Below are 12,346 nucleotides of genomic sequence, written 5' to 3' on the forward strand. Positions count from 1 at the left end.
TTCTAAGCTTATCCAGAGTCAGACAGGCTAAATGCATCAAGTCATAATTCGGACACAGATGTACTCTCAAATCTTGTGCATCTGGGCTCGTATCCAACCCAATTATTCTTTTCTAGACAAAAACACACACATGCTGCTCTCTCGAATTTGCCCATGGTGTTATTTTATGTATGTTGTCTTCATTAGAAACACAATTTGACAGTTTCATGAAGTCTTGAGTTCATTATGTATTTTCTATAGTGCTCTACACTTAGTTGTTAGAACTTCAAATCATCATCGTGGGATTATGGTCGACAATTTGAAATTATTTTATTCTTGTTCACCTAATAAACAAATAACCGGCAATCTGAAACTTCAAGAATTCTGCAATGCTTTTTCTATAGTATTCAGTGTCCCTGAAATGTTATCCCCCCCCCCCCCCTGTAGCATTTTGATCATACTGTAACAGTGAAACCTAACGGCATTTTTTATTTTTTTATTTTCTTTCTTTTCCATCTCTGTCCGCAACAAATCCCTCCACCCTTTGAGGGATAGTCAAAAGAACTGTGTGAAAAGCTGGTTTACTGTGTGTGAACTAAACTGTGGCCTGTCAAGACTTGTTAGTGTTTCTACAGATCAGAAGTCAGACCAAAGCAGAATAAAATCCTCAGAAAAAGTACCTGAAATGTAAATATTCTATTGACAGTTACAGCTTTACCATACCTGAATTTTTTTGCTCTACTTATCTGGTTTCTATTCTTCTATGTCTCAACTTTTTGACAAGGTGAGCTCTCGCATCTTTTAATGGCTATTTTCTGTTTCAACTGCTTGTAAGATGCAATGAAGAGCTTTGATTGTTTACATGTGTATGTTCCTGCTTTTTAAATATCACTTCAAAGACTTTGACCTGAGGAGGACATCATGAAGCAGGAATATAACTCAGAAATGCAAGCTAACTCTAACATTGCAGTATTTACTATAAAACTAGTGTCTTTGTTCAAGTTAAACCATTAGATTATATAATAAGTCGGAGCAAAAACCCTGCAAAAAAAGACTGTTGCCAGAGCTTTAAAAGTATGGTTTCTTGAAGTATCAAGTTCAAAGTTATACGAATTCTATGTTGCTGTAAAAGCATATTCAAAAGGCATATGTCAATGGATCACCTTGCACTATTCACTGTTTAATTTCAGCAATTCCTTTTCATTATCTGAATAAAATATTGCTTTTCACCATTTTTTTTTTACCAAAAGCCATTTCAGAATTTTGGATCTGAAAGTTTTTGTTTTTGCCTCAAACAATATCCAAACCCTTTTGGTCCCATTGCAAAACGTTCTTGGATCTGTAAACCAGTACGGTTGCATTTCTGGTATTAGAGGTGGGCTTAAAAGAAACCCCTTTAGCGTGTATCTTTAATTTTTAGCTTGATTCAATGATACTTTCCATTTTATACTCCTTTGTCAAATAGTGGCAATAACTAGTACTTTCAATAGTTATTTTTTAGGTGGTGCCTGTACCTACTTGTAACAGACCATCTGAAAAGTGCTAATTTGTTCCTCACAGACTGTGCTTTAACAGCAATGTTTGAGTTGATTCATAAACTTGAATGGATTAGCAGAAAGTATGCTACAGTGTTTTGTTTGGCATGCCTGCTGGCATCTTTTTACCACTCCTAGCATACCTTTTTCCACAGTCTACACATCCACTCCTTTCAAATAAACTTTTAAACTGAGGCCTTTAATTGAAAAATAGATAACCACTATGCCCCATTTTTTTATTTTCCAATACTTTCCATTTGTTAATAATTGCTTTCCCCACCATTTAATTTTTTACATTATCCATCTAGTCATGCATTAAAGGCTGCCACTATTTTGAATTTGGATTCTGGCTTATTCTATGCAGGAAGTGTATTGGTTAGTTGATTATTATAGAAAGCCGCAACCCTTGAAAGCTTTAATTATTTTTTGTATATATATATTGTCTATTGACAATTAATGGAGAGATAAAAATGTTGCGTCTGTATTCATTTGATTACCTGGCACCTTTCATTCCAACAAAGCGCTTTGAATATACCAGAAAAAATGCTTTTAGGTGCAAGGTCATGTCTGAAAAAGTTGAAGACTTAATTTATCACCTTTGCATAGGACTTTTTTCTCTTTTCTTTGTTAGCATGTGAACAATGAAAATGTATTATTCCTACTTGAATCACCTGTAAAAGACTTTGGAACACTAATTAAATCACCAAAAACTTTCCTAAATGCACAATCTGAGCCACTGAAGTAAAAACCATTTACTGGAGGTTGTTTTCTCTGCAAGTAAATGTTATTTAGGTTTATAAAATAAATAAGTCATTTCAGGGGTGCATTTGAATGTCCAAATAATACTGTTTTTGCACATTTTTCATGCATAAGATTGAATTTCTTGCATACATTATGCACCTGACTGACATTTGGTCTGTTGAGAAATAAACATTACAGTGCATATAAAGCTTTACGACCAAGGAGAATGTGAATTGCTTAATTATTTTCATCTGAAAATAGAAGTTTACATCCAAGGTTTTTTTTTTATCTTTCTAGCTGATGCATAAATGCATGAAACATTAACGGATTCATTTTCCTTTATTGTATGTTCTCCCTAGGTTTTGTTGTACACAGCAGCTATCCAGGTTCATGTGAGCATAAGTACTGTGGCTTGGGACGCCATTGTGTGGTAAACCATGAGACTGACCAAGGGGAGTGCAAGTGTTTGGATCATTGTAAACCACATTACAAACCAGTGTGCGGTTCAGATGGAAAGCTGTACCAGAACCATTGCGAGCTCCACCGGGCATCCTGTCTCAGAGGACACAGGATTACCATCATGCACAGCGAGGAGTGCTTCTACAAAGGTGAGAGATTTGACCTTTCTTCCTAGATGAAGCATCTAGTCGAGTTTTCTATGTAAGGGCATTGAAATTAATGAGAGATTTAATTTTGTTGGAATTTACAGTGAAAACATTATGGTACATTTTAAGTGCTTTGCTGTTTTTGAGTATTCTGGTCAAATAATAAATACTCCCTGGAATCAGGTACTGTTCCACTAACTAATATCACAGTTATTTGAGCAAAGTATTGTTTTCCAGGATATCACTTTGGAATGCACCTGGTTTACATAAAAAACATCTTTTAGTAAAGCTGTTCATTGATGGAACAGAGCCATTGTAGCATTTCAGAGCCAATTCTTGCCATTTTGGTGCTCTAGGCGAGATTAAGGTCAACCCCAACCCACCCAAATGTTCATAGACATCTCCTACATGTATTATTTCCTGTAGAAAACTTGAGTAAATATCGATGGTTGCTCTCTGTATCCACTGTATAAACTGCATTTGTCATTGAAAATATTTTTTTGGCAGAGCTGCATATGAATGAAAATTGGAGTTTGTCTGGAATTTATATTTTTTCTGTCATTATGGAGGTTTGCAAAAGTTTAAAGGTTTAGCCATTTTATTGGCACAGTGAAAATAGATATTTAGAACTTCCATGTGTGGATAACAAGCAAATATTTCCTCTCTGCATCTGTTCAGGACAGATGTTGCTGTTGTTGCTGAACAAAGCTATTTTTATTAGTTAGCCTCATGTCATCAGACGCTAGGGTGTCATGGCACTGGTTAACTTCTCCTTGGTCAGGTTATTCACAGCATTTCAAGCAACACCATTGCTGTTTTGGGTCCACCTTACCCGAAAACTGTATTAAAGCCCATTCCTGTTACAAAGGGAGAACCACACAAAGCAGCATCCTTACTGAGAATATTGTCATCCCAATCTATCATGATCTTTTAAGTTTAATTGCATTCTTGATAATCGTTGTAAAAATGTCAACACATCTACAACCTCTATGAGGTATCAGAAACAAACTCTCCTTTAACACAGCATAGATGTTGCAACACCCAGTTTAAAGAACACAATATGAAAATAGTTTTACAGCTCAGTTTGAAATGCACTGCTCTGTTTAAAAGTAGAGGCAGGCTGTGGTGCTGCATAGTTAATATTTCCCTAGAGAAGGCTGAATGTTCTCCACTATAGTTTGTGTATAAACACAGCAATTATTCTCAGTCCCATGAAATGAGGATCTTCTCCATTCTTGTGATCCAAGACATCATTGAAATAAGAGCTCCTGACATTGCTGTTCCATTCTGGGCAACGAGAAAAGCAGCAGAACACTCAGAGAGCAAATGCATAATGTAACAAGTTTTTTTTGTTCCTTTTTGTTTTCTTGTTTACTTGTTAACTTTGAAAAGTACATTTATAGAAGACGGGGGATGATTCTTTGATCTATATATTGTCTCATATGAAGCATTCTGCGGCTCCCAAAACAAAGCAAGCAGCACATCAGACTCAAACATTTGTACAAAATCCTTAGTTTATACTTAAAGGATATCAATACAGTTTAGAAAAAAACTTATTTCCCAGGACAATAACTCATCCAGAAGGTGTCATGGCATACATTAAGACTGTAAAAAAGCCATTGCAAGTAAAGCCAATGTTAACAATCAGAGCCTGTGCATCATCTCAATCACAGAAAAAGGCTTGGAGATCAATGATACCCTGGTGAGTGACAGTTGTAATCAGCCTTTCTTGTGCCCTGTCAGACCACTGCTTCCCTCCTTTTCTACACCCAGTATTCACAATGCAGAATGGGATATTTGACCAATGTCAGGCAATCAATATTAGATCAACGGGAACCAATGGAGGACTAAAAGATACACAGCTTCTCCATTTCATTCCTTATTCAGTCTTGCCAGATTTTCTTTTCATTGTGACTGATATGTAATCAATTATTCAATAGAGGATCACTCCAGGGAGAGGACAGTTTTATCGCATTTTGGCTGATTTAAAACCTTTGCTGTAGCCTTCCCAGTTTAAACATTTAGAAATAAATGAAAAAATAGATTACCACATTTTGAAAGTTTAATGCTTTTCATAGGACAGCAAAGATTTTCTCAAAATCACATAGCTGCTTTGAAACTATGAAGGGAACTATGAAAGTCAAAAATGAATAGATACGGGTAATGAAACAATGTTTGAATGTTTAAAATTAGTTGTATTTAAGTAAATAAAATAAAACGTCCTAGAAAGTGACACTTGATTATATGTCCCCCAGGCAACAGGTTAAATTCTTATTAAAATATACAGATATCCATCTTCTTTATCATAACATTTTTGTCATATGTGGCTACTGTATTATTGGTGTTCAATAACAGATTATTTTATTTTGTGGAGAGTGAATAAAATTAGTTATAAAGAATCACCCAATTAAATTGATTAAATAAATTTTGTAATGTAGTAAGGCATTTGCTAAAACTGTATGTCTCTGCTTGAAATTACTAATGCATTTTTGTATATCATGTGTTGTTGCATAAAAACAATTTGACATGCGCTCTTCGTGCATTTCCTGTTCAGCATCTTCTTGATTTCTTGCTTATGCTCTGCAGTATGAAATTCCCGAAACAGTTGGGCATGTAGCTCAGCACGCCTTTAATTGACCAATTTATCCAGCGTGCAATATGCTGAGGTTAAGTAGAGACATCAAGTAAAATAAATAAATCCAGAAGCAGTCAGGTTTACAGTTGAAATTGAACCATGGTTGTAATAGTTACAACAAGAAAAGAAAACAAAAACGTTTTTCACCAAAATAATGGATTGGTCATCCAGAACATTAAATTCAGTCACCTGTTGTGCAGGATTGCTAACTCCTCAGCATTAGAACTACTTCCTATGTTAAATTTTACTGCATGATGACATCACCTAATTGCTGTTAAAGAAAAAACATTGTAAGAGAGACAAAAAAGTTTTTAGGATGACTGTGTTTACAACTACAAATTAACTTCTCTATGGCCATTTTTTTTTTTCATTGTCACAATCCCAAACGTCCTTAATCCAGGATATCCAGGATATGTATCTGCAAACACACACTGTGGTGGTGGTAGTTCGGTTTGTAATCGTATGGTCAATATTTAAGCCATTTAGAAGCCTTGCAAATATCAAGATAAAATACAACATTTTCTACCCATAACATTTTTACTATACAGTACACACAGTCTTAAAATGACCAAAAACAGAGAATAGAAAAAAAAATCTCCTAAAGGTTTTATTCATTTGCAGTCTAGATACAGAAGGACTAACCTTCTTCTCTGACTGTAGCTGTAAGGGAGGACTGGGTTGACTGTGGGTGTTGGGATAAGAGAGGCCCACTGCAGCACCTGCTGCTGAAGAAGGGTACAAATTATGCATGCTTTCATGTCAGTTTCAAAATTCTCCTGTAACTCCATAAAAGGTTGCTTTGTCACTAGTGGTTTGATAAAAAGAGTCACTCAAGGAGTCCTATTACTTCCCAAATGTAGCAACAAAGTTGCTAAGTTGCACAGACTGCTTCTCTGTGACTGTTTGTGTCATATTGCTATCCCTTGTAATTGTTAACTCTATAAAATGTGTTTCTTTATCATACTCACTTTCAGAGTTAGCTGGATTAGCTTTCATTAAGCAGCGAGAATATTACATTTTATTGGTGATAATGAATGTAGATATTTCACTACTGCCTCAAGAGACCTGCGGACTGCTGAGTTTGCAAGTGGCAACGGTACTGCTCTAGTTTTCTGTTTTAAAGTGTGTCCAAACTAGTGTTGGCAATACTGGCTTGCAAATTCCAATGCCAGATTTTGCTCATGTCTTCTATGGTGGACAATACATGAAACGTACAAAGTAAGGTGACAGCAGGGACTTGGATTTCAGTGTAGCGGGCTAGTCTAAGATTATTCAAAAATGTGGTGACTGGGGAATCCCTAATTTAGAGTGCATTTTAAATTCCTCTATCCAAATGTCTGTGCCTCTGTTTGTGATGTAGGCATGCACAGAGAAAAAAAAGACCACACAATCATTTGAAATGATTAGTTTTACATCCTTATAATTATATTTAGTAGGAGCTACACACCCACTCAGGCCCACAGCGGCACACAACAGCATTATGGCAATATAGCGACTGGGTTATAAATTATGAAGCACCACTGTTTGACAGCCCTGGTCCTCCCTTGGTTGTTCTGAACATACAGTATTCTTGGTCCAGCACACCTGATTCGAATGATATCCCTTGTTATATCACTGAATTCAGCAGAATCCTTTTAATAAACCAACAATTTGAAGACATTGTAATGTTGAAATGTCAGTCTTTCTCTTTAAGAATTGAGGTTCGTTATATGAATTGATACCTTTTGTAACAGCTGCAAAATGCCCAGTGTATTAAAATAGCTTTAAACTGATTGAGTTTTACAACCACAGGCTGTTTTTAAATGAACTGTCAGGTCCAGATGGATGACCTGCTCTAATGCTCTGCTGACTGCCACAGTTTCATCTATATTTTCTATAGGTTAGCTAAACAAAAGCCGCAGTAATATGATCATTTACTAATACTTTTTGTGATTTCTTTTCTGTAAGGTAAATTCTTAAATTGTCAAAACTAGTACAAACTTAATTTTAATTGGTTGAAGTCATGCATTTTTGATCAATTTCAATAAGAATTTTTGTTCAGTTTTCTATGTGTTAAAAAACAATGTGAATTGTTAAATTGCACAAATATACTTTTAATTCAATTAGAAATATAAGAAATTTTTTTGAGCATAGGATATTTTATCCAGTTTCAGCATGGTAAAGTACAGTGCCTTGCAAAAGTATTCAGACTTCTTCAACCTTTACACATTTGCACCTTACAACCGCACACTTAAATGTTTTATTGGAATTTTAACATATAGAGTTACAGAAAGATGCATCTATAAGTGAAAGAAGATTTTCAATATTTTGTTTTACAAATAAAATTTTGCTTATAATTTGTAGAATTACAAAATGAAACGTTCAGTCACAGCTGCAAGTCTTTCAGAAGATGTACCAGCTTTGCACATCTAGAGAATAAATCTTTGCCCATTCTTCTTTGCAGAGATCTTAAGCTCAGCTAGAGTGAATGGAGAGTGTCCATCAACAGGTCTTGTCACAGATTTTCAATTCGATTTAGGTATGGACTTTAACTGGACCATTCTAATATGGGAATATGTTGCAGGTTTAGACTCAATGTCCTGTTGGAAGATAAACTAATGCCACAGTCTTCAATATTTTGTTTTATCTTAGTTTATTTTTCCAGGATTGCTCTGTATGTGGCTCCACCCATCTTCCCAATAAGTTTGATCAGCTTCCCTGTCCATGCTGTAAAGAAATATCCCCACAACAAGATGCTGCCACCACAGCCATGATTTGTCACATTTATTATTTATCCTGTTGGCCAAAATGTTTTGTGGGGCGTAACGGTAGAACATCCGCTCCATATACAGAGGCTACTTCTTCTCATTCCTGCCGAGTGGGATTCAGCTCACAACCTTAAGAACTTTGCTGTGTGTCTTTCCCCTTCTTTCCCCGCTGCTCTCTTATTACTTAGTAAAAGCCACTAGCACCACACAAATTCCAAGACTAATTGACAACTACTTGTCTTTTCCCCAGTTTCTCTTACCTGAAATGTGAATGTGTGCAGCTCCTCAATTACAATGTAAACTTGTAAACTTAAAGACAACGTTCAAAAGTTAGAAGTATAGGCAATATTTCATGTTCACTGAAGTTAAAGGCAAATATGTGCATGTGATTTGCAAGTTATGTCTGGGAACAAAAAAATTATCCACATCAGTGATCAGCAACTCCAACCTTATGAAGGCATCGTCTCACCCTTCCACAAACCTTATGGCTAACAATCCGAGCCCTGCTGCGGCCAGCGCGAGCTCCAACAATCCTACACCATGCAAACAGAAAAGGCTCGATTTTTCTGGTCAGCAACTTGTAACATCATTTTAGATTCTAAAAAGTAACTCTATAGTTACTTTGCCTGGTAACTAGTAAATAGTTACTTTGATAGTGCAGTAACTGAGTTACTAACCCAGTTACTTTTTGGGAGAAGTAACTACTAACTGTAATTAGTTACTTTCCAAACACTGCCGACAGGGTACCGGGGAAAATTAGGTTACTGTTGATCAGCAAAGGAAAAGAGGAGGAATATGCTACCATAGACAGAAAGAGAAGAGGAAAGGCAAGACTCTAGGACCAAGAGTAGGGCCTTTGAATGTTGGGACTATGACAGGAAAAGATAGAGTGTCGGCTCACATTATATAGAGGACAAAGGTGGGAATACTGTGTCTTCAGGAGACTAGGTGGAGAGGTAGCAAGGGTTAGAAGTTTAGGAGTAGAGTTCAAGACGTTCTGCCATGGTGTGGATGGGGAGAGAAATGTTGTAGGGATTACCCTGAAGGAATTAGTCAGGAATGTTCTGGAGGTAAAAGGCCATCAGATAGGGTGTTGAGTCTAAAGCTAGAAATTTATGTTGTGATAGTTCAATGTTGTTAGTGGTTATTCCCCACTGATAGAATGTGAGCTAGAGGAGGAGGAATTCTGGAGCAAGTTAGATGAAGTGATGCATGTTGGAACAGAGAGCAGAGGTGATAAGGGAGTGATGGACATGTTTGGTATCCAGAAAAGGAATACAGAAGGATGGATGGTGGTAAACTGCAAACAGGAGGCAGGAACACAGGGTGACTTTCAAGAGTGAAGGTAAGAGCATACATGTTGGATTACCCTTGTGTAGACGATGCAGTCTGAAGGAATTAGGTGAGTGTTTCCAGACACCACGGGATGGTAGTGTGCATAATGACTGATGGTGTGGAAGATGAAGAGAACAATGGCAGAGCAGATGACAAGTGGTGGAAGCTGAAAAGGAAGAAAGTAGTGTGGCTCTCAGGGAGGTGTTGAGAACAGGCCCTGGGTGGCCAGGGGTTGTTTCTAGGTGACTGGACAACTACAACTAATGCTAGCAGGAAGACAGGTAGGAGAATGCTTGGTATGTCTTCTGGAAGGAAGGAAAATCTAAAGAGATAAAGGCTTGCCTTGGAAAGGAGAGGAATGATGGTTAGCTGGGGCAAGACAGAACATGTGAATGTGAATGAGGGACCCAAGTTTTAACAGTCACTATGTATATTACTGTTGTAGTAGATAGTGGCACCACATAAAGGCGCCTCTTTTATTTGCTGTGTCATAGGTCACTGTTGAGCCCAACAGTGGTAACGCTCTGGATCTTGCTTTGTGTACGGGCATCACTATGCTCTGCTCAACCTCAGTAACAAGTGGAACAGGATATACAGGCAATATGAATTCTGATATGAATTTTAGGCTTGGCACTGTGGAGACCTGGTATTGTATGGTTGCCAAATTTATAATAAAGGTACATGTGGAAATCAGTAAGTTCTCCCTCTTTCCCAAGCTACTCCGGAACACATGGTAATGGGTATAACTAGCTCTCCCCTTGCATACTACCACCAGGTTACAAGGTGGAGCCATGACGGTACAGGAAACGGTGATAGGGAAGGTAGAGGATTTTAAATACTAAGGGTCCAAGGTCAAGAGCAATGGTAAGCAGATTGGAACGGGTGGAAAAAAAGTGTTAGGTGTGATAAGAATATCAGCGAGAATGGAAGGAAGGCTGTACAAGAGGGTGACCAGCAATTTATGGTTTAAAGACAAATGGTACTGAGGAAGAGATGGGAGACAGAGCTGGAGGTAGCAGAGATGCTGAGGCTCTCCTTGGGAATGATGATGATGGATAGGATCAGGAATGAGTACATCAGAGGGACAGCTCATGTTAGATGAGTTGGAGATAAAGCCAGACTGAGATTGTTTGGACATGAGTACATCGGCAGAAAGATGCCGAGTCTGTGACTGCCAGGCAAGAGTTCTCAAGAAAGACCAATGAGGAGATTTATGGATGGGTTGCAAGAGGACATCAAGGTAGTCAATGTGTGAGAAGGTGCAGATGGTAGGGTTAGATGGAGACAGATTATTGGCTGTGACGAACCCTGAAAGGGAAAAAAATGAAAGAAAAAGAACAAGAATTGATGCACAATGGAACTCCCAGTTTACATTCTCCTTGATGTGTTCACAGAATTTTGATTAAGCTGAGATGCAATTACATAATGCTGGGCTCCGTTACATGAAGCTAATTTGTTCAACAAAATTTATTTATATACACGATCGCCACACTTTTAGATTTGTTTTCATAAACATTATGGAAAGCTGTATAATTCTTCTTTTACTTTAAAGTTTTGAATTACTTTGCGTTGGTCTGTTTTAATGTGATGAAATTCGAAAAAGTATAAAGGGTATGAATACTTTTGCAAGGCTGAAGCTATGAAATGGTGCCAATATTTCCCATATTCATGCCTTGATGAGACAAGGTATAGCAGACATGCAGAGGGCATGTCTTGATCAATGAAGTAATTCTGCCCAGTATTAATTTAAAGGACGGACGATTAGTCCCGTAACAAGTTCAATCTTGACATTGGCTGATTGCTTTTAAATTGACATCCATATGGAAAGAAGTTACATCATTATCGGCTTTGGTCCCAGCTGGATGATTTAAATTTTTTCAACATAGAAATGGACAGGCCTCATCATCCAGACCCTAACTGTGTCTCTTATCTTCTGTGGAAGACAGGATAAAAAATGACAGCCATGTGGTGACTGAAGTTTCTCATTAGCACTAGGGAAAGAATCTGACCCCCATTTTCCTCTTCTGCAGCATGGTAACTTAACCAGGATCCGATCTGATTGAATATTAAGAGGTGCACAAAAGCCTGGACGATCTACAAAGGGCAATGTGTACATGATGGCGAATATTTTTTTTCAGCCTGGGATTACAAAAGCTAAGCCTGTGGCAAATCAAGCAATTGCTTTCAGTGGATTGTATACATTCAATCATCAGGGAGATCATACATTTTGCCAACCATTAGAAAGACCTAGAAAAGCCTTTAATATATTTACCACTGTCTCCAGATTTACTATTTGTTTTGTTGCATTGCATCATATACTTGCAGCTGATCAAAGTTTCTTTCATTCATTTTTGTTTCTATATATTGCATCACAGATGTGTGAAGTAAAATGTAATTTCGCCAAATATAAAATATACCTCTGTCATGATCTGCATGTGTTGTTTTCTCTTAATTGCACCCAGCTGCTATTTATGTAGTTCTGTTAATTCTCTGTTCTATTTAAGTCAGTTTTCTGTTCCCTCATTGTCAGCTTGTCTGTTAATCCAGCTGTTTATGCTTCTGTTATCCTGTTCATCTGTTGTCCTATTATCAGCCCTGGTTCCTGAGTTTGCTTTCGTGTTTGTTTATCTATTCAATGTATCCATCAACAATGCGCCAGCTGGTGTCCTGCTACCGTTTTGATCCTTCACCACCGCATACTATGACAGTACAACCTGATCAGCAAAAGTACCAGGCAGCAGGCAAGGAGAGGATGAATCATTTTGATTA

At 37.4% G+C, this 12,346-nt stretch overlaps 1 protein-coding gene across 3 annotated transcripts in view; it reads left to right on the plus strand.

The window, feature by feature from the left end:
- fstl5 (follistatin-like 5) overlaps nucleotides 1–12,346 on the plus strand; it is a 286,679-nt gene that overhangs the window by 93,014 nt on the left and 181,319 nt on the right. For all 3 annotated transcript variants that reach the window (XM_047353775.1, XM_047353776.1, XM_047353777.1), the window contains exon 4: nucleotides 2,615–2,863. In XM_047353775.1, coding sequence (XP_047209731.1) covers nucleotides 2,615–2,863 — 249 coding nt within the window. The remainder of the gene's footprint in view (nucleotides 1–2,614; nucleotides 2,864–12,346) is intronic.

The sequence above is a fragment of the Girardinichthys multiradiatus genome, chromosome 23 (assembly GCF_021462225.1).
Source record: "Girardinichthys multiradiatus isolate DD_20200921_A chromosome 23, DD_fGirMul_XY1, whole genome shotgun sequence".
NCBI classification, from domain to species: domain Eukaryota; kingdom Metazoa; phylum Chordata; class Actinopteri; order Cyprinodontiformes; family Goodeidae; genus Girardinichthys; species Girardinichthys multiradiatus.